General features: G+C 45.4%; 1 protein-coding gene across 1 annotated transcript in view; it reads left to right on the forward strand.

The window, feature by feature from the left end:
• The window catches only part of FBXL18 (F-box and leucine rich repeat protein 18), a 263,250-nt gene that overhangs the window by 127,549 nt on the left and 112,146 nt on the right, over positions 1-23,555 (forward strand). Inside the window, exon 3 of the mRNA XM_077448714.1 lies at positions 11,833-13,352. Within this exon, the coding sequence (XP_077304840.1) occupies positions 11,833-13,352 (1,520 nt within the window). The remainder of the gene's footprint in view (positions 1-11,832; positions 13,353-23,555) is intronic.

Consider the following 23,555-nt stretch of genomic DNA (forward strand, 5'->3'; position numbering starts at 1 on the left):
CTTTATTACTGACACTTTTTCACTTATTTAGCGCTACACTATTTGTTACCCCATTTCCACTGAACTTTGTTTGAGTGTTAGCTGCTGATTTTTATTTTAATTCATTTTATTTTTCTTTAATCATAGCGCAGCATTTCCCCTTTAAAATAGCAATATAGTGACACCTTTGGATTTAGCTGTAGGGTTAGTGGAGTGGTATGGCGGGGGGGGGGGGGGGGGGGGAGAATTTTGCTTATAAGAATAGGTAGTTATTTTTAAGGTGGGTCTCCTGAATGAAGGCAACATCTGCATGAGCTTTCTTTAAGTCATTCATTGGCAAGTGGGTCTGTGATGGAATGTCTCCCAGCTCTGCACGACTGGTAAGTACAGTCCCCATCCGGGTCCGTGTGTGACAAAGCTCTTGTTGGAGCACTTATGACAGCTGTGCGTGATACCCTGAAGATTCAGGCACCAGCAGATCCCTCTGCTGATGTAGCGGTTCCCTTTTGGGTCTTGTAAGCCAGCCCGTTCACCTAAGGTGTTCCCGTATCTGACTTATTTTGATAAGTTCATTTACAAGGAATGGGGTCGATCGCAACTGACCTTTTCGTTCCCCAAATACATGGTGGTGCGTTACCCCTTTGAGGAGAGCCTTCAAAAAATGGTCGGCTCCTCCGGTCGTGGACCCCCCAGTATCCATGTTAAACGAAGTAACCATGATCCCGGTAGAGGGGACTCCTGCATTTAAGGATCCCACGGACAGGAAGGCCAAGGCAGTGGCTCGTTCCTTGTTTACGGTTGCGGGGTCAACCATGCGACCAGTTATGGCATCTGCACTTATGTTGCAGACACTAACCAAGTGGGCAAAACTGTTGCGCCATGAATTGGGAGAACAGGCGGCTTCCCCTGTCTGTGTGGAACTAGCAGACCAACTAGTGCAAGGCCTTAAAGCGGGGCTCCACCCGATTTTATAGACAATGGCTCCCCACGATTATATAGCTACTGTAAATATAAAACGGACCTTTTTTTTTTATATATTTTTTTTTTTCAATGTACCTTTTTTTTTCCTGCACTTTTGGCCTATTTCCTGGTTCTGGGGATTGCAGATATGGGCGGGGGGGGCTATTTCGACAGTTCCTTTTGTTCCGGACTGTCTCCTGGGATCTTTTTTGCTTGTTCCCAGGAGTCTGTGCGGCGGCCTGGCGCGAGTTATCGTGCATTTTAGAAACCTGAAGTAACGTCAAGCTAGGTTGCTATCTCAATGGGGTGAGACTTCCGATGACGCCACCGTCTGTTTCGATGGCAACCTGAGCTGTTGACGGCGCTCCGAATTATGGTTACTGCGCATGCGCGAGATCGGGATACAACGCGCAGTGCATCCTGGTACACCAGCGACACTGTATCCCGGAAGAGGATGCCTGTGGGCTTCACATGCCCACAGGCAAGATGACAACCGCCCACAACACAAAATCAAATTTGTTTTTTAGAGAGAAAATTGACATCTGAATGATTTTAAAACTACAGCAAGTGAGTAATAACTTTAAAGGACTTGATGCTCTTCATTGTAACAAAAAAAAAAGATTTAGGCAGTGGAACCCCCGCTTTAAGTACATTTGTGAGGCAGCCCTGGATACCTCCCTCTGTTATCCAGGGCTTCAGTGTCAGCAGTGGTGCTGAGGTGCCTGATTTTGGTTAAAACGCTGGTCTGCCGACCAGGCATCCAAAAAAGCCCCGACTGATCTTCCCTTCTTTGGAGCCTCTTGGGATTACATTATTAAATATGCCAAAGGTGTTAAGAGTACTCTACTCCCACAGGCCAGGAAGGCTAAGGAGCCACGCCGTAGGCAAGGGCCCTCTTTCTCCATTCACAAGCGGCTTTTTTGTCCGTCCGCCCGGGGCTTCGACCAAGCATCCCCAGCCTGACAGGACGACTTCTGAAGGACCAAAGCGTCCCTGGAACCGCAAGCCTGCAAGCAAAAGTGCTACCGCATGAAGGTTTGCCCCCACCCGTGTTGGGTCGCCTTCGGGAGTTTGCAGCCCGGTGGTCCTCTCGGCTGTCCGACCAATGGGTCTGTGATCTGATTTCCTCTGGCTACAAGATAGGGTTCCTCTCTTGGCTGCAAAACAGATTCTTCCCCTCCAGCATACCCATACTCCCGGTTCGCCGGGAGGTCCTTTTGGGGGGCGGTAAGGGACCTGCTGAGTCGCGGGGTGATAGTACCTGTTTTGGAATAGGAAAGTTTCCAGGGGTTCTACTCAAACCTGTTTGTAGTCCCCAAGAAGGAAGGGGTACGTTTACGCTTGGATCTAAAAGCCCTCAATTACTTTGTAAAAGTACAGATGTTCAGAATGGAATCGGTTCACTCGGTAGTCGCTGAGCTCCATCAAGGGGACTCCCTGGCGTCCTTAGACATCCAGAATGCGTACCTGCACATACCCATATGCCTCCGGCATCAGAAGTTTCTGCAATTTGCAGTCGGGAAGCCCACTACCAGTTTGTGGCTCTTTCCTTTTGGTTTGGCATCAGCCCCCCGAGTCTTTACCAAGGTATTGGCTCCTGTTTTGGAGTTGCGGCAATGCGGGATCGCCATCGTGGGATACATAGACGATCTCCTCCTGAGAGCATTTTCCACCTCAGAGTTAGAGGAGGATGTGGCGATCACCATGCAGACCCTGCAGGAATTTTGGTGGCTGTTGAACCTAAAGAAGTTGGTGATCGTACCGACTCAGTGTTTGGAGTACCTAGGCTTACTGCTGGACTCCATGGAAGCGAGAGTGTTTCTCCCTTCAGACAAGCTGCAGACTCTCAGAGCCGCATTAAAACTGCTGATGAACTGCAGGTGGTGGTCGCTACGCTTCTGCATGCGAGTCCTGGGGCTCATGGCGGCCTCCTTCGAAGCAGTACCATATGCCCAGTTTCACACCAGAGTCCTACAGAAGGAGATTTTTTCAAAATGGAACAAATCTCCATGGTCCCTGGAACGGCAGATTCAGATGAGCCAGTTAGTTGGGGATTCCCTGCTCTGGTGTCTGAGGTCCCCGGCACTTGCGTCCGGGAAGTCGTTCCTACCTCTGAAATAGGCTGTCATCCGTTGTGATCACTGTCCATCAGGCTGGGGTGGAGTAATGGGAGTTCAGTCGACCCAGGGCCTCTGTTCGGTGGAGGAATCCAAGTTGCTGATCAATCTGCTCGAACTGAGAGCGATCAGGCTATGCCTCTCCACATGGTCGATGAGATGCGAGGGCGTCCGATCAGGATCCAGTCAGACAACGCCATGGCTGTGGCATACATTAATCACCAAGGAGGAAGAAGAAGCTCGGCCACTGCACGGGAGTTCGCTCACATACTTCGGTGGGCAGAGCGACATGTGTCGGCCATTTACATCCCGGGAGTGGCGGGCTATCTAAGTCGCCAGATGCTGGACCCGGGAGAATGAGTGTTGCATCCGGAGTGTTCAAGCTACTGTGGCTGCGGTGGGGCACACCAGACGTGGATCTTCTGGCCTCCCGTCTCAACCGTAAGGTGGCGAGATTTGTGTCTAGGACAAGAGATCCATGGGCAGACTCGTCAGACGCGCTGGTGGCTCTGGGATCAGTGCCAGCTGATGCCATGCCTTTCCTCCGCTGAAGCTGTTACAATGTCTGCTCCGCAGAGTGGAGGCCGAGGGGATTCCAGTAATTCTGATTGCCCCAGAGTCTCTGGTACCCAGACCTAGTGCGCCTGGTGGCAGACACCCCTTGGCGACTGCCGTTAGAAGAAGACCTTCTGTCTCAAGGTCCAATTCTCCATCCTGCTTTACCATCGCTGGTTTTAACGGCATGGCTATTGAGAGCCAGGTGTTGAGGAACCGGGGTCTTTTGGACTCGGTGATCCCAACTATGCTGAGAGCACAGATATATCATCGTACCTGGAAGGCCAACATCTCCATGTGTGAGGAGGAAGGATGGCATCCGTGCTCTTTCTATATCCAGGGTCCTGCTGTTTCTTCAGTAAGGAGTAGACCAGAAATTGGCTTTGAGCACCATTAAAGACAAATATCTTTGTCCAAGGGGTCCGACCATGTAGTTCCTCCGGTGCGTCCACCGTTACCCCCATGAGAATCTGAATCTGGTATTATCGGCGCTTCAAACACTGCCATTTGAGAATATCAGAGATTTCCCAAGTGGTCTTTCTAGTGGCCATTACATCGGCCAAAAGGGTTTCGGAACTGGTGGCCTTGTCCTGCAAGTTGCCCTATCTGGTTATCCACAAGGATAAGGCGGTGTTGCGTCTGCAACCTTCTTTTCTGCCGAAGGTGGTTTCGGCGTTTCACATCAATGAAGACATTGTGTTACCATCTTTGTGTCCGAAGCCGACACATCCTAAGGAGGTGGCCCTCCATTCCCTGGACGTGGTTCTGGCTCTGAGGGTGTATCTGTCTGCCATGGCTCCCTTTCGGAAGTTAGACTCCTGGTTTGTTTCGTTGGCTGGTCTGAAAAAAGGCATGGCGGTCTCGTCTGCCACCATTTCCAGGTGGCTCAGACAGATTGTAGTACAGGCCTACGCCTTGAAGGGGCAGGTGCCCCCCTTTCCGGTCACGGCCCACTCCACAAGAGCAATCGGAACGTCTTGGGCCTTCCGACATCAAGCCTCTGTTGCTCAAGTGTTTTGCAGGCAGCTGTATAGTTGCAATTGCACATAAAATGTTTTCCTGGTTTTTGGGTAAAAATTTAGTACTTTTAAGTTAATGCACTGTTGCATTTGTTACCGCAGTTCTGGTGCGGTTTATGGGTAGTGTCTCTCTGTTGAGGAGCACCCTGGTTTGTTGTGGGTACAAAAGTTTGGTTATCCCACACACTGTCGTTTTTTGTGGGAGAGGTTTTTACTAGTTCCCACTTGCCATGGTGGATGAAGTTTTATGCTGTTTTCCCACCCCTCGTTTTGGCACTGCTTGGGGACGTCCCAATGGCTAAAGAGAGGAGCTGTCAGTCGGTGAATATAAACGAAAATAGGATTTTTTGTACTCACCGAAAAATCCTTTTCTTTGTAGTTCACCGACGGACACAGCACTCGCCCCTCCTATTTTTCTTTACGTTGTACTACTTGATGTACTAAAGCTGCATGGCAGGCTGAGGGGTTGTTACCTAAGGGACCGCACCTTGGGCGGAACTAGATGTTCTGGGTTTTTTCATTACATGTTAACATGTTATGCCTAGTCCTCTCCTAAAAGTGGCTTAACAACCCAATGGCTAAAGAGAGGAGCTGTGTCAGTCGGTGAATTACAGAGAAAAGGATTTTACGGTCAGTACAAAAAAAAGATTTTTAAAAATGGGAAGTTTATCGTCTCTGAAGTGCGCTTCTTGGATGAACGCCACATCTGCATGTGTGCGTTTCAGATCATTTAAAAACATACGTCTCTTTTCGGGGATGTTCAGTCCCTTGGCATTGAGCGAAATTATCTTAACCGTGTCCATCCCAGGGTAGGTAAAAACAGGGTGAGAGGTAGGAAGAGTAGAGAGAAGGGGCGGAAGATAGTTACAGAAATGGAACCGACACATAAAGTGGAAGTATAGAAATAAATGGAAGAAAAAGAGAAAATTGTATAATAGCAAGAATAGTAAGAGGGTCGTGCGAATCCACGCACGGCTCTTGAAGCTATAATGGCAAAATATTGGCAGCAATGCACTTGAACCGACATTGCTGGGGAAGTGCACTAACCTAGCTAGGGGAGGGGGGTAGACCGAAGCCAAACAGGAGCAGCCTCCACCCATCCCGGCATTAAAGAACCATAATGGCAAACAGTATGATATATTATATTTAAAGGTTCATATGTAATTATTATTATTCAGGATTTATATAGCGCCAACAGTTTGCGCAGCGCTTTATGTAGTGTGTGTGTGTGTGTGTGTGTGTGTGTATGTATATGTGTGTGTGTGTATATATATATATATATATATATATATATATATGTGTGTGTGTGTGTATATATAATAAATATTATACCATTTTATTCCCTAGGGTGTCTACTAAAATTAAATAAATAAATTATATATATATATATATACATACATATATATATATATATATATATATATATATATATATATATTATTATTTTAGAGCTCCACGATTCTGGCCAAAATGAGAATCATGATTTTTTTTGCTTAGAATAAAAAGGTCACGATTCTCACAACGTATCTTTCACATTATACAAAAAAAAAAAAAAAATGGGATAACTTTACTGATTAGTGTTTTTTTTTTTTTTTTTTTTTTTTTAATTCCTTAAAGTAATTTAATGAAATTTTTTTTAAATTGCATTTGAAAGATCGCTGCGCATATACAGTGTGACAAAAAATATTGCAACAACCGTAATTTTATTGTCTAGGGTGTCTACTAAAATATATATATATAATTTTAATTTTTTTTTCTAACAAAAAAAAAATGATTTTAACTTGCAACCAACAAATATCAGAAAAATGTTTAGTGTTTATATTTGGTAAACTTTTTTCATATACACACAGTTCCACTCTACTCTTTTCCATTGACAAATTGTTACAATGTTTATACTTAAATTCAACTGATAAAGAATGTTTTGATTCTTGGCAGACTACCCAGTTTTTCTCTTCCTTTCTTTTGAGGTCTATGGCTTCAGAAGAGCAGAGAGAATTCTTTGCATAGAAAGAATTTTGACACACTTTAGTCAAGGTTGTGATAAAGATTCTTGACAATTGTGCAGCTCCAATAAATAATAATAATAAAAAAAATTATATATAGCCCACTTTTATTAAAAGGAACAAAATAAAGTTCATACATGCACTTGGATGCCCACACAGGGGTTCTTCTCCCAAAAACAATGACAAATGAAAAATGCCAATCCACCTGACTCTCTTCAACAGTACTGCCACTTAGGCTTTACGCTTCAGCCCTCTTGGCTACACAGGGTTTCCGTACAACTACTGTACCTCTTTTCAGCTTCCTTGCTGCTCAGGCCTTCCACTTCAGGCTCTCATCTGACACCTTAGATGCACACAGTGTCTATCTAGAAAGCAACCCCTCACTGTTCTGATCCTCAGACTTGGGTCTCTGGCTTTCACTAGTGCACACCTGCACTCTCTGGACTCCTGGAGACCTCCTGTCTCTTGGTGGAGCCCAGAACCATAATCTTAACTCTGCTATAAGCCCAGGACCCACCTGCTCAATCAACCAGCCAGACTCCTGGCTGTTCCAAAAACCTGGTACCAGGATTGGAGATTCCGTCCCACCCATAACGCTATGGAATCTCCAGGCTCCAGGTCCCCAAGTGGATTTTACAAACTTTGGAGGAAACTGTTAAAACAGATTTCTACATATTAAATACCCCTTGGGCCCATCAATCTGCCTATTTGAGAACCCTGGGCGACAATTACTAGGACAGAGAACTGTACTGTCACATATCCCTTCCGCTTGTTTTGAACCAGAGGGCGAAACACCTTGTTTCCTTTTGGCACCTGTGTGCCAACTACACCTTACGGAAGTCAAACCCTGTCCAACCTCACTTCTCTTAAAGGGGAACGCAACCCACCACTTCCATTGGTGTCTCTCTCTTTGCCCCCGTCACTCTGCTATGGGTTTTGAGACCTTCCCGACTCTTCCGGGTGCATTTCCATAAGGACTTCCTCTCCTGAAATTTTAACAGGGTACCCCAGGTCTTTCTACCAACCCTTTTGCCTTCATGCTTCAAGTTTCTTGGTTTCCCAAAACCTCTCTCAGTATTACTGTTCTGAGACTGTAGGGGGCCTATTTCTATGGTGTTTATAATGGGACCCCTCCTCTTATTTCTGATACCTGACTCAGCAGTCACTAATTGTTTACAGGTTTACCTGTACCTTTGAACATCACATCATCATGTACCATTAACACATTACTTGGTTCATCATTGACAAACATAGTCAAACCAACATTTGACCTCTCAATGTTGCACATGTCACCAATGCTTATTTTTCCAGCATTTGCTAGGAAGAGTCTGCGGAGGGCACACATACGGAGGGCTGCCATCACCCACAGGAATCTCACAGAACATCACCTCCCCAGGGTTCACCCACTCTGCAGGCAGCTGTCCTACCACTTGACCTGTTCTGATGCTATCTGTATTTTTATCCACCTGAACAGGCAAGCTCTCGTCTGATCCACATACAATTTTTACCGCACTCCTTGTCCGTTCCCCTGTCTCGGGGACCTCATTAGGTTTGTCACCTAAACCAGTCTCTTTAACCACCTTTGTTTGAGCCCCGGTCAGGATCTCTGCTGCTTTCAGGTCCACACTTGGCCCTTCCATCTCATGTGTTTTTTCCACTGGTGCAGTATACGCGCCCTTCACCAACAACTGACCAGCACCACCCTGGACCATAGCAGCAGAAATGCTTCCCATCTGGCTGTTAGGAGGTGAAACCACAGACATTTTAGGCTTATTTTCCATTTCTCCAAAGTCTCTCTCAAATATTATTTCTTCTGGACGTAATTCAGCAGCATACATAATGGCGACTTTTAACAAAAGTAACAAATTTAGGAATAAACCATTCCTGTCCTGTTCTTCTTTGTTCTGTACAGCCTGCCATTCAGTGCTCCACCTAGTGGTATTCCGCAGTCAGACTGGAGGAGACACACTAGTATAGATTGGCTGTACATCCCAAAGTTCAAGCATCTCTTTTAATGCATTGGTTATAAACCAGGCCCTTGACTCCAGGCCTAAGTCCTTCCTTGGGATTTTCATGACACTGGGGATGCAGAGAGACTCACTTGCTGAGACTTGAAAAGTTGCAACGGTTAACAGATCTTCCTCCTAGCTGGAGATAAACACAGCCTGGTGCTCCACCAGAGCGCTGCCAGGTGCTGGACTCATACCCAACTTCTCAGGCTCCGCATCAGTGAACTGCACCAGAACATTACCAGTGACAATGTCACTTTGACACTCCATGTCAACCTCAGTTTGTGGGTCACGGACAATGTCCCTGCTGTGCGCTTGCCCTTATTTGGTTCATCCTGCTCACAAGGGTTAACCCCTGCAGCAGCCACCACACCCTCAAGTACAAGCTGTTCTGCAGTCCCTCCTGCTGACACAGCAGAAACCGTGTCCACCTTATTTTTGTGCATAAAAGCCTTATCTATCGGGGAGATAAGATTTTTACCCCAACTATCCTAATCTATTGTATGTGCGCTCCCTTCTGCGGTACTCCTCAGCACTGATCCATCTACCCAAGGAGACACATAAGAACAGACTGGCTTAGCTGCAGACTCATTACACCAGTCATTGCAAATCATGTCAGACTGTGGTAGCACAGGTTTTATACGTGCTCCTTAACAACAAAAGAACATCCCCCTCTCTAACATAGCCCCCCTGGTCACCCCCAGCTAGACTGGAGTTGCCTTCTGACCCACTCTCTGTACGGGGAGGGCCCCTCTGTTACCGGCTAAGTAATAAACAGTAATGCAGAGAGGTTGTGAGTAGCCCCACAGAGAAGTGCGGATGACCCAAGTGACACTAAGCGAAGGGTCCTCCCCTTCAGGGCAGCCAAGCCAGCTAATAGAGCTTGTAAGCTGTATGTCTTCCTCCCCAGGGCAGCCCCCCCAAATTGTATTGTAAAGCCAACTCCATTTGGACCCCTCCGGGTCCCCGCTGGGGCTCCGGCATGTCCTCCCCACCTAAACCAGGAAGTACATGGACCCTGGGGAAATGGAAACACATGGTACACCGCCTAACAGCCACCATTTTCATCCCCTCTCGTCTCAGCCCCCCAATCCTGTATTAAGGACAAAATACAATATAAACAAGACTGCTGCTACTGTTGCTAGCTGCTGCTAAATTATGCATTATAGACACATGTATTTCTCCTAGGACATCACTCATAGCTAGACATATCATGCAGGTACAGCAGTATGAGCCCCACTGAGTCAGTGTTGAGGGTAACCGTGGATGCAGACAGCAAAGGGTCTCTTCATCGTTCGTATGGGGTGTGAAAAATATGACTCACATAGAAGGTGCACCACTATGGGAGCGGACAGGGAGTAGGGTTCTGAGGGGTGCACCATCAGGTATAGTCGGCATGAATTCTTTGTGGGGACTCTGACCTTGTCAAAATGAACAGCAGCCGTATAGTCCGGCTGGATGGGCAATGGCGTCAAACAAAAAAGGGGTAGAAACATTTACCTGGTCAAGAAGCTTTGTGGAAGCTCATTGAAGTGTCGGTCAGTAAGGACTGCAATGAATTGTGTTATGGCCGGGCATCATTGTTGGTGACCCCGGTGAGGATTCAGGGAGGTAACTGGGTAGAAAGAAGAATAGACTGAGGGAGAGTGTCTCAGCCATACAGCCACTGGTGAACAGAACTCACATGGACCTTCTTGGATAATTTAGGGAGGATTTTGACTGGAGCACCGTCAAACTCCAGTTCCCCAAAGTCCCATGCTTTCCGCAGTACAGTCTCTTTGATCGTGTACCTGTGCAGCTGGAAAACCAAATCTCTGGGTCTGGCGGGACCTGTAGAGCGGGGACCCAGGACTCTGTGAATCCTGTCGAATTCCACCCGGTTCGGGAGGTAAGTTCCCAGGACCATCTGAAAGATTGCAGCCGCAGACTCAGCCAGGTACTCGGGTCCAGTCGCTTCAGGTGTGGAGATTGTTCCACCTGCTCCGTTCTTCCATATCTTCGATATGAAGCTGTAGGGCCACCACGCCCTCAACGTGGGCATCTTGTTTGGATTCCAAGGCTGACATTCTTTGGGTTAGGGTCACCATGGAAGACTCCCCTGCCGCCAGCCTGGTGGCGAGTCCATCTTGACCCATCTGTATCTCCTTGCAATGTTTTTTTCTCTATGCCACCAATGTGATTGTTTTTATGTCTGATTTGGTCGGAAGGGCCTGCAGCATGGCCTGGAGTTCAGTGTCCATTTGGAGGGTACAGGGGTGTACTGACCGGCCGTGAGGGGTTGTGTGGAGATCCGGGGTGTGTGTGTATTTATATTTATGTGTGTGTGTGTGTGTGTGTGTATGTGTGTGTGTGTGTATATATATATATATATATATTATATATTTTTTTTATTATTATTTAACTACTGTGCAAATACTGTGTGGCATTAAAAATTGCAATGATCGCAATTTTATTCCCTAGGGTCTCTGTTAAAAAAATATATGTATGTTAGTGGGTTAGAAGTCATTTTCTAACAAAAATATACTGATTTAAACTTGAGGCTTGGTATTCAATTGGTTAATGAACAAAAGATGTCCTCTGATTGGTGGAGAGGCGGGAGGGTGACAATCAGAGGAAGCCTTTATTCATATAAATATAAATCTTCCTGTGAATGGCTGAGCAGTGCTTAGATCGACTCAATTGTGTGATGGGAACTGATGCAACATACAGTGCTGACAGTCACCACATCTGTTAGTAATGGAAATAGTTTGCTTGAGCCAGCTTAGCCAGAGTGAACTATTTAAAGTGGATTGTGGAATTAGGCTGTAACATTGCTTAATGAGATATTGTGATCATAAAACAAGACTTTAAATCCATATTTAATGTTACAGTGTATGCGACTGTAATGTCTGGCACGAACAGCGTACATGGGCAAATGGTGAATTGGGTCCTTTTCTTGGCACCTAGTGCATGTTCCTCAAATGAAGTGATCGACATTTTCTTTTCAGGCTTTATGTAAAATAATCTGTTTACTGCTGCAGTCTTTGTGACTCATTTCTCTGCAGAATCTGCTTTCAATAGTTCCTCTTCTATCCCATTGCATCTACTACAGTTCTCTTTCCCTGCAGCAAGGTCGCGTAAATGACTGAAAGTGTTTTTAAATTTTACCTAAACAACTGCTTTAAGAGTATTTTCATTTTTTTTCTTTCAGGCCCATGATGAACAAGTGAAACAAATGCTGAAAGTAATATGTAAGGACATTTCTGAACTAAACCTAAGTGGGAGCTACTGGTTGTCTACCCCAACAGTGGACATGTTATCACGCTGTAAGAAGCTAACTAGACTGGATATGGAAGGCTGTTCAGTTACATCCTTGCGCCTTTCTAAAATTCTTTCCGAACTTCATCATCTGCGTTCATTGTCTGTTGATATCAACGCAGGGTTTGATGCGGGAAAGCTAAGCAGTGAATGCAAAGCAACACTCAGTCATCTAGAGGAACTGAAACAAACTGTCTTTGTGCCATCTTATGGAGTTGTACCATGCTGCACTAGTCTTAAAAGGCTTCTGCTCTATTTTGAAGTTTTGGACAGAACACGTGAAGGAACAGTGATGTCTGGGCAACTGATGGTCGGAGAAAGCAATGTACCCCATTACCAGAATCTAAGGCTGTTCTATGCCCGTCTTGCACCTGGCTATATAAATGAGGAAGTTGTCCGATTGTATCTAGCTGTACTTAGTGACCGGACACCAGAAAATCTTAGATCTTTTCTCATATCTGTCCCAGGTAACCTAGCAGAAAGCAGAGCTACCAAAAATTTGCTTGAATCCATGGCAAAGAATGTTTCTTTGGAGGCATTTCAGTTGCCCAAATATTGGTTAAATGGATCTTCCCTACTTCAACACATGAAATTTAGTTGTCCTTCATACTTGAATTTCAGTGGCTGCATGATTTCTGGTGATCAGCTTACACAAAGAATTTTAAATGGTGGAAAAGACTGTAAAAGCCTTGTCAGTTTGAATCTAAAAGGGTGTGCCTTATGCCTCATTCCCAACTTGAATTCCAGAAAACCTGAAGACGATATAGATAGCTCTATTTTGGAAAATTTAATATCTGTTTGTTCCAATCTTACCCATTTGAATCTTTCATCAGCACACCATCACAGTTCACAGACTTCAGGAAGGCATCTGTGTGAGATTTTATCACAATTAAAAAGCTTACGTTCTCTTTCTTTGCCAGTGTGTTCGGTAGCTTACAGCTGCACAGCACTATCTACTCCGAGTGCTGCACCACCTATGTTTGGCAAAAAGGTTCGGGTTGGGGTGAATACTAAAATACCTGAAGATCTGAGTATGGCTAAGCAATGCCCTGTCTTCTGGAAACTTCTAAAGGGAACTCCAGTTCTGAAAGACTTGGAATTTATTGGTTCAAACTTTTATTCTGTTATGCCCCGGAATGATCCAGCAATACGCAACACTTACCCACCTTGCAAGCGTTCACATGCTGTAGGGGATGCAGAAGTGGCAGCAATTAGCCAGCTTAATTACTTGGAGAACCTTACACTTGCACAGCTTCCAGGAATAGTAACAGGTTCCAGCCTAGTAAACATTGGTATAAGCTGCAAACGACTGTGTAGTTTATCTCTGGCAAATATTGGCATGATGGGCAAAGTAATGTACATGTCTTCACTTTGTGAGATGTTAACACACTGCAAATGTTTAAAGGATCTAAGGTAAGAAATATTTACCTACCTTCAATACTAGAGGTCCCTTTTAATGTCTGATAGATTTAAAATCCTACTTTACTGAGAAAAATAAATCTTTACCATGAATAGTTCTATCTGGCCTTTTTACCTATTGTTTTATAGAAAGCCACAAATACATTGACCACCTTCACTCCCTTCTTCTTTCGTGTGCTAAGTTGTTTGTTTGGATATTTAGATGTCGAATGACAATAGTAACAAATTTTGTTTATTCGTTTTCTCACGAATTTCAAATTTTCATAACGTTTCGGTTCGATCGACCAATCCGAATTATGTATGAAGAATAGCTGGTTATTAAGGAGCAGCATCCCTAACAACTGATAACTCATCGGCAGTCAGTGGGGTTGTAATACATTATGATAAAAAGCCTTCTGTGTGCAGCAGCCCCTCTCAAGTTATTAGCAGCAAAAAGATACTACTATTTGAAAGTGGAGGTCTGCCCACCACTTCAAAAATGAAAAGCCAGCAGCACATACTGTAGCTGCTGACTTAGTAATTGGACACTTACCTGTCCTGGAGTCCAGCAATGTTGGCACTGCAGCTGATGTTTTCATCAGCTGTCGGGTGCATGCCGCCTCCATTGCGAATAAGGGAACCCGGCAGTGTAGCCTTACAGCTTCACACCAGGAGCCCTACTGTGCAAAGCTTCGCTCCTCTCCTACTGACCCCGGTGGCCGGGGAAGGAGGGAGGGAGGAGGAGGGGAGCCCCAGCGATGACACAAATACCCGTGCCCAAGGCTCCAGGAAATGGGGACACAGAATAACTGTGAAAGACAGGGATCCAGCCCCCCTCCCTCCCGAAAGATGTCAAATGTGACGCTGGAGGCGGGGAGGAATACAACGAGCAGAAGTTCCACTTTTGGGTGTAAGAAATACAAAATAATTTAATATTTTCTGTAAACGGTCTGTTTCTTAACCTCCTCCTACCCGCCCGAATGACGGCCTTAGAGCGGGCGGGTTCCTTCGCCTGGCCGTCCCTGGACGGCCTGGTGTTTACTTCCGCAATGCGCGCCGCCGGGGGCGCGCATCGCGGAAGTATTGTATTCGCCGTGTCTCCCGGAGACAGGCAAATACAGATCGCCGTGAACGGCTAATCAAAGCGGCCGTTCACAGCGCGATCGCAGCTGCCAATGGGAGATGATCTCATATGTAAACATATGAGATCATCTCCCATTGCAGTGTCTCTCCCTCCTCACACAGAGACAGCATGTGAGGAGGGAGAGCGATCTGTGTGTCAGCCCCAGTGCCAGTGTCAGCCCCAGTGCCAGTGTCAGCCCCAGTGCCATCTGTCAGCCCCAGTGCCATCTGTCAGCCCCAGTGCCAGTGCCATCTGTCAGCCCCAGTGCCATCTGCCAGTAGTGCCAGTGCCACCTGCCAGCGCCAGTGCCTGCCGTCAGCCCCAGTGCTGTCAGCCCCAGTGCCACCTGCCAGTGCCGCCCGTCAGCCCCAGTGCCCCCCGTCAGCCCCAGTGCCGCCCGTCAGCCCCAGTGCCGCCCGTCAGTGCCGTCAGCCCCAGTGCCGTCAGCCCCAGTGTCACCTGCCAGTGCCACCTGCCAGCCCCAGTGCCGTCAGCCCCAGTGCCGTCAGCCCCAGTGCCGTCAATGCCACCTGCCAGTGCCACCTGCCAGCGCCAGTGCCACCTGCCAGCGCCAGTGCCACCTGCCAGTGCCATCCGTCAGCCCCAGTGCCAGTGCCGCCTGTGCCACCTGCCAGTGCCACCTGCCAGTGCCACCTGCCAGCGCCAGTGCCATCCGTCAGCCCCAGTGCTGCCAGCCCCAGTGCCGCCACGTGCCACCTGCCAGTGCCACGTGCCACCTGCCAGCGCCAGTGCCACCTGCCAGCGTCAGCCCCAGTGCCGTCAGCCCCAGCGCCACCTGCCAGCGCCAGTGCCATCTGCCAGCCGCAGTGCCATCTGCCAGCCCCATTTGCCAGAGCAAATAGCCAGCACCATCTGCCAGTGCCATCTGCCAGTGCCAGCCCCAGCCCCATCTGCCAGCGACATCTGCCAGCCCCATCTGCCTCCAGTGCCATCTGTCAGTGCCACGTGTCGTCAGTGCCACGTGGGGTCACTTTGTGGGCATTTCCATTGTCCTGGTGCTCCAGGGCCTTTAAAACTGTAATAGGTGGTTGAGAAATAAGATGTGTAATTTATGCTCCTAGAACGCCTGATGGTGCTATTTCAATATTGGGCCTCTGTATGTGGTCAGGCTGTGTAAAAGTCTCACACATTTGGTATCGTTATACTCAGGAGGAGTAGTAGAACGTATTTTGGGGTGTCATTTTTGCTATGTACATGCTATGTGTTGGAAATATCTTATAAATGGACAACTTTGCGTAAAAAAAATGCGGTTTCATTTTTTTTCCACATTTTCCCCAAACTTCTGGAAAAAAAATGAACCATTCAAACGACTCATTATGCCTCATAGATTATACGTTGGGGTGTTAGCTTTCCAAAATGGGGTCACTTTGTGGGCATTTCCATTGTTCTGGTGCTCCAGGGCCTTCAAAAATGTAATAGGTGGTTGAGAAATGAAATGTGTAATTTATGCTCCTAGAACGCCTGATGGTGCTATTTCAATATTGGGCCTCTGTATGTGGCCAGGCTGTGTAAAAGTCTCACACATTTGGTATCGTAATACTCAGAAGGAGTAGCAGAACGTATTTTGGGGTGTCATTTGTGGTATACACATGCCATGTGAGAGAAATAACCTATTACATTGAAAATTTTGTGAGAAAAAAAAAAATCTTCATTTTGCAAAGAATTGTGGGAAAAAGATGACAACATCAAAAACCTCACCATGCATCTTAGTAAATACCTTGGAATGTCTACTTTCAAAAAAGGGGTCATTTGGGGGGTATTTGTACTTTCCTGGCTTGTTCGGGTCGCAAGAAATGAGATAGGCCACCAGTACATCAGGTGTGATCAATTTTGTGCGATTCGCACCACAGCTTGTAGACTCTCTAACTTTCACAAAGACCAAATAATATCCACTAATTTGGGTTATTTTTACCAAAGACATGTAGCAGTATAAATTGTGGCCAAAATTTATGAAAAAAAAAATTATAATTTGCAAAATGTTATCACAGAAACAAAGAAATATGCATTTTTTTTTCAAAATTTTCGGTCTTTTTTCATTTATAGCGCAAAAAATAAAAACCCCAGAGGTGATCAAATACCACCAAAAGAAAGCTCTATTTGTGGGAAAAAAAGGACACAAAATTAATTTGGGTACAGTGTTGCATGACTGAGTAATTGTCATTCAAAGTGTGAGAGCACCAAAAGCTGAAAATTGGTCTGGTCAGGAAGGGTGTTTAAGTGCCCAGTAAGCAAGTGGTTAATTGACAAGTGTGGCCTCTCTTGCATTTTCAGTCAAAACACCACTGGAGGCTGTGACTGGGAGTGCAATGATGGTGTGACACAAGCCCTGAATGAAGACTCAAGGAAAAACTGGAACTCTGTAGTGTATGTTTTCTGGAACCCAGATTACTCTGATCCTCGAGCAGTTTGGTACCAGATGGCATTGCAGGACACTAACTGAAAGCACACACTAAGTGGTCCGGTTCAGGCAGACAGGATCGTGATACAGGTTCAAAGTCAGAATGAAGGCTATGTCAGTAACAGTCAAGCAATGGCAGCACAAAATCCACACGTGTAAGGGTAGGCAGGAGTTCAGGCTGGGGTCAGGAACAAGCAAGTAGCAGAGGTACAACATCAATAGGCAGACTTTTTGAGGGTGCAAAGTGAGGCCCGTATTGAAATGCCAAGACGGGTCACAAGGCAAACTGAATCAGCAGAAAAAAGGCAACATGGGACTGGTCACAAAGAACAGATGAAAACCACTTGGCAATTTCTTCAAGCAGCCTAAAATAAACTGTTTAGTGCCACTAATGCTGAGTGTGCGCACACCAGGCAGTAGCCCCATGGGCAGAGCCATGTGCTTGCACTGGCCTTTTGCATGTTTGTCAGTAGAAACTTCCTGACAACTGCAAACTGAAGTCTGAGTTACTGAGCATTGAATGCATTTTGTTTATTTTTATATCTGTCAGAACAGCGTTTTGTTTTTCCAAGTGTATTTTTCATAATAACTTTGCAATGTTCCCAGGCCTATTGCTTATATCCACCCAAAATATTTTTCTCTTGAACATAAAACATGGATAAAAAAAAATTGACTATCTTAGTAAGATTTGAAGAGGTACAAAAGGCTTGGCCTTGTAAATCAGGCATGCACACTCAACTGACAAGGTGGCAACGTCTTACCATAAAGTTACCATAAAGGGTCACATTAATGCTATAGAAGACCACTCTCTGTCACTCGCATAAACGGAGCAGCACTTTGGGTTATAGTTACTAAATATAATATAGGTTCAATTCACAAAGCGGTTTTCTTAATTGTACATTAAAGTGGTTGTAAATCCTCACATATACCCAGTAAAGTGAATAACCTCAGATGATACACAGAGATGAAACAAATCCTCCTACATATGTTTTACTTGTATTCTGCATTCTTCTCTTGTCAACAACCCATCAAAAGTGCAGATCTGTGATAAAATGCTTATGCATCTGTAAGGCGTACAGAGGAGGGGGTGGAGAGCTGCAGTTACAGCTCTTATACACTGTGTAAGAGCTGATTGGAGGAAAGGAACCCCCTCCTCCACATAGGCAAAGGAACTGAGGAACATTTAGACCTGTATTCTGAATAGACAAGTTGTGTGCTTACATCGGGTGAAATAAGTGTTGAACACCTCACCATTTTTCTAAGTAAATATATTTCTAAAGATGCTATTGAAATGACATTTTCACTACATGTTGATAACAACCCATGCAAAATCCATACATACAAAGAGAACAAAAGTTCCGAAATTTATGTTATGTGTAATAAAATGAAATGACACAGGGAAATCGCAATGAACACGTAAAGAAAGGGAGGCGTAACAAGGCTAACGGAAATAATACTCCATACAAATCACTTTGTTGGTAATGAAGGCTTCAAGATACCTCCAGTATGGAGAAACTAGTCACATGCATTGCTCCACTGTGATTTTTGCCCATTCTTCCACACAAACCGAATTAAAATCTTGAAGGTTCCGTGGGCCCCTTCTATGAACTCTGATCTTCAGTTCTTTCCATAGATTTTCTATCAGATTAAAGTCTCGGGTGATTGGCTGGGCCATTCTAGCAACTTTATTTTCTTTCTTTGTAACCAATTGAGTGTTTCCTTGGCTTTGTGTTTTTGGATTATTGTCTTGCTGAAATGTCCACCCTCAGTTCAACTTCATCATCCGGGTAGATGACGGATTTTTTATCAATAATGTCTTGGTACATATTTCCATTTATCCTTCAATTATATGAAGTTTGTCAGTACAGTATGCTGAAAAACAGCCCCACACCATGATGTTCCCAGCTCCAAACATCACTGTTATGGTGTTTTTGGGGTGATTCACAGTACCGTTTGCCCTCCAAACATGGTGTGTATTATGGCATCCAAAGAGTTCAATCTCAACTGACCAGACTATATTCTCCCAGTATTTCACAGGCTTGTCTAAATGTGCAGAAAATTTTAAACAAACTTCAACATGGTAGTTGAGCATATTACATATATATATATATATATATATATATATATATATATATATATATATATATTAAAAAATTATTATTATTTTTTTTAAACAATTGTACTTGCTAATTCCAGGTCTTTCTGGAGGTCTCCACAAGTGGTCCTTTGCTCTCGGACATCTCTTCCGATAATTATTTTCTTCCTCTGTCAAAAATCTTGTGAGAAGCACCTGGTCCTGGACGGTTTTTGGTGCGATTTGGGGGGATCCAGTCAAATGCAGAGGGTTTCTCAACCAGGTTGTGATATACTTTGAGATGCTGCCTCAGGTTTTTCCCACGGACAGGAGCAAGGTAGATTTCGTGATATCTTTGCTTTCTGAGAGAGCCTTGGCCTGGGCAAACCCCTCTATGGGAGACGCAAAAACCTGTTGTTTTGAGTTACCCTGAGTTTGTGGCTTATTTTAAAAGGGTATTTGATGTTCCGGCACACTCCGTTTCTACTACCAAGTGCCTCATGTCCATCAGAGTATGAGAACGCCATTGAATTCTGTACTCTGGGAGCAGAGTTTGCTTGGAACAATGAGGCCCTCATGGCTGCTTTTTCTCATGGTCTCTTTGATACCATCAAGGATGAGATAGTAGCCCGAGATATACCCACTGAACTGGAGGAGTTGATCAAGTTTGCCATCCTCATTGACTCCAGACTTTTTTTTTTTTTAAGGAGCGCTTGCAGAAGCCTCCTGAACATTTGTCTCCAAGCTTTGCAGTCCCACGCTTGCCTCCCTCGCCTCCAATGCCTCCTGATACCAAGTTGGTCAGTGAAGATGAACCTATGCACTTGGGCTTCATGTGTCTCTCTATGGATGAGGGAACCCTTAGGAGCAGGGAGAGATTGTGCCTTTATTGTGGCTAGGCAGGTCACTTTTTGAAGTCTTGTCCTACCTGTTCAGGGAATGCCCGAACCATGAAGTCCTGGCACGGACAGACCTTAGGTGGCGTTGTTTTGTCCCCAGTTATCCAGAAGGATAAGCCCCTGGTTTCGGTTACCCTTTCTTGGGCTGAGCCGTCTGTCGAGATACAGGCTTTAATCGACTCTGGGGCTGAGGTTTTCTCCTTGTCGCCACAATACAGTAAGACATGCTTCCGTACTGAGGATTTCTCCTGGTCGCCACAATACAGTAAGGCATGCTTCCAGAAGGTAGCCAAGGTCCTGTGCACCTCTTCACACTCCTCCCTGCCGGACAAGTACCGTAATTTTAGCGATGACTTTGGCAAAGGTCAAGCTGGTAGTTTGCCTCCACACCAGTCGTTTGATTGCACAATTGATCTTCAACCTCATGCCAAACCCCCTCATGGCTGCGTTTTAGCCTTTGTTGGCCTTGGAGGATAAGGCCATGGAGGAGTACGTTGCAGATGCACTTTCTCGAGGTTTCATCCGCAAATCCTTGTCTCCTGGTGCTGGTTTCTTCTTTGTGAAGAGTAGTGAACTGAGACCTTGTATTGATTATAGGGGTCTCAATCGTTTCACGATTAAGAATGCGTATCAGATTCCATTGATTATGGAGTTATTTGACCGCCTGAAGGGAGCAACAGTTTTCACTAAAGTTTATTTGAGAGGGGCATACGATCTTGTGAGGATTAAGACTGGCGACAAGTGGAAAACTGTTTTAATACCAGAACAGGCCAGTATGAGTACCTTGTAATGCCTTTTGGCCTTTGTAATGCCCCAGCAGTTTTCCAGGAATTTATCCTCATTTACCAAGTCCCTGGAGAGCCACCACACAGATGTCGGTCGTGTGCTTCAGAAACGAAGCGAGAAAAATCTCTATTGTAAATTGGAGAAGTGTGAATTCCATCGTGAACAGGTTAAATTCCTGGGTTATATCATTTCCACTGCTGGTTTTTCGATGGACACATAGAAACTTTCAGCAGCCCTACAGTGGCCCCGTACAAACAGTGGATTAATTTGGCGCACTCTGGATGAGGCTATATAGAGAAAATTATAGGAATGGAACTAGTACATATTCAAGTCCATGACATATAGTCCCTGTAAATTGTAAGGAATACTTATCCCGAAAGGCTGCCAGCTTACAGATTGAAATAACTCTGGAACATGAAAACCGGAACAAAGCAGTGCCTTCTGAGTGTAGCAGTTAGAACATTTTAATAATAAAAAAACGAATGGAAACCCTCATAAGCGATAACAAACAGCATGCGTATCAATATCATCCACGTCATCCCACGGATTTCCTGGTGCCTAGTGTCGCTGGCAGGAACATCTGTATGGCTGTCTTGTGTCCAGTTACACTGGTGGGGCCCAGTGCTCCCGGAAAGCTGAGACAGGGATCAGCGTTGCACAGGAACCACGGCAAGGTGTCGTCGGGTCTGGGTACGGGGTCAGCAGGGAGGTGCGCGTGTTCGGAGCATGCATGCTCCTTCCTCGGGCTCTGCTGGGGGCCATCTTTTGAAGAGGGTTTCATTTATATATACACCTACATACCTAGACTAAGTACTAAAGTACTAAGTACCTAGACTAAGTACTAAATGGCTAGCTAAACCAGGTGAACATGTAGACACTGTTTAAACACAATTTCATATGACTAAAATTACAAATAACTGATAAATTTAGGGGGTTAAGAAATTACTTAAAATACATGCTATTAAAACTATATACTTTTTTATAAAATAATAAAAAAATGTACACATTTAAAAGATTCAAGAATTAATAGGCTTAGACTAATAAACTAAAATACTTACAGGAAAGAACCAATGAGTCCTGAGATCTATAATTCTATATCTAAAAGGAATAAATACATTGTTTATATGTGTATTTGGATCGTTGTATTCATATTACTATATTAGATATAGAGGATATACATGTATAGGCTCAAGAATCGAAGGATCAAGGAAATCATCATTATATAATTACAAAAATGGAATGGCCATGAGAATTTATTTATACTATATAAAAATTGGCATTTTTTTTAATTATGGGTACTATATATATATTTTATTTTCTATGCTATCTTATTTAATGGGAAAATAGAGGTATGTATATATATATATATATAATGGTGAGTTTTGTGAAATTTTGAGCACAAATACTATTATCATAATAACCTTATCCTAAATCTAAAAACGCAAGATTCTTATCCTGAGATACTGCAGTGAACGACGGGCCCATAGTGTTGATGGGCCAGATACCCTTATTCCGGGATTTCTAAAACATTGTATCTGGCCCATCCCAAATAATGACTTCCCTCTATACCTCCATTCCATACAATGTTCACAACCCACAACTCAATTCCCGTCAGGTACATTTCCTTTTGGGAATGTTGTAATACTGCTTGACGCATAACTACCGTATATACTCGAGTATAAGCCGAGATTTTCAGCCTCTTTTTTGAGGCTGAAAGTGCCCCCCTCGGCTTATACTCGAGTCATCGCCGTCTGACTGCTCGATCAGCGTATCGAGCAGACAGACGGCGGACATACTACAATTTGAAAGCCGCGCCTCCGCCTCCGCCTGTGATAGGCGGAACACTGAATTTCCCAGCAGCCTGTGTTCCGCCTATCACGGACCTCGTCACATCCTCGTCCGTAGTACGAGGATGAGACGTTGTCCGTGATAGGCGGAACACAGGCTGCTGGGAAATTCAGTGTTCCGCCTATCACAGGCGGAGGCGGAGGCGGAGGCGCGGCTTTCGAATTGTAGTATGGCCGCCGAGGCGCCGACGAAGAGCGGCGATCCTGGCAAGGCACGGGACGGGACGGAGGCAAGGCACGGCACGGGACGGGACGGAGGCAAGGCACGACACGGGACGGAGGCAAGGAGGCAAGGCACGGCACGGGACGGAGGCTCGGGACACAGGTAGGCTGGACACACACACACACACACACACACACACACACACACACACACACACACACACACAGGGATGGATGGATGGAGACACACACACACAGGGATGGATGGATGGATGGAGACACACACACACAGGGATGGATGGATGGATGGAGACACACACACACAGGGATGGATGGATGGATGGAGACACACACACACAGGGATGGATGGATGGATGGACACACACACACACAGGGATGGATGGATGGATGGATGGACACACACACACACACAGGGATGGATGGATGGATGGACACACACACACACAGGGATGGACGGACACACAGGGATGGACGGACACACAGGGACGGACACACACACAGGGATGGACGGACACACAGGGACGGACACACACACAGGGATGGACAGGCATGTCTCACCCTCGGCTTATACACGAGTCAATAAGTTTGCCAGTTTTTTTGGGGGTAAATTGGGGGCCTCGGCTTATATTCGGGTCGGCCTATACTCGAGTATATACGGTACTTTGAAACCAATGGTGACTTCTGCATTCAGATCCAGGGCACAGCTATGCGAACCTTACCATGTGCTTTTGGGAACTTCTTCATATTTGGCAAAACAATCCCTATGCCTCTCATTTAGTATTCTATGGATGTTATATTGATAATGTAGTCATTATTTGGGATGGGCCAGATACCCTTATTCTGGGATTTCTACAACATTGCAAGACCAACACTATGGGCCTGTCGTT

The sequence above is a fragment of the Lithobates pipiens genome, unplaced genomic scaffold, assembly GCF_037356315.1.
Source record: "Lithobates pipiens isolate NorthernLeopardFrog02 unplaced genomic scaffold, aLitPip1_a1.2 Scaffold_22, whole genome shotgun sequence".
Taxonomy (NCBI): Eukaryota; Metazoa; Chordata; class Amphibia; order Anura; family Ranidae; genus Lithobates; species Lithobates pipiens.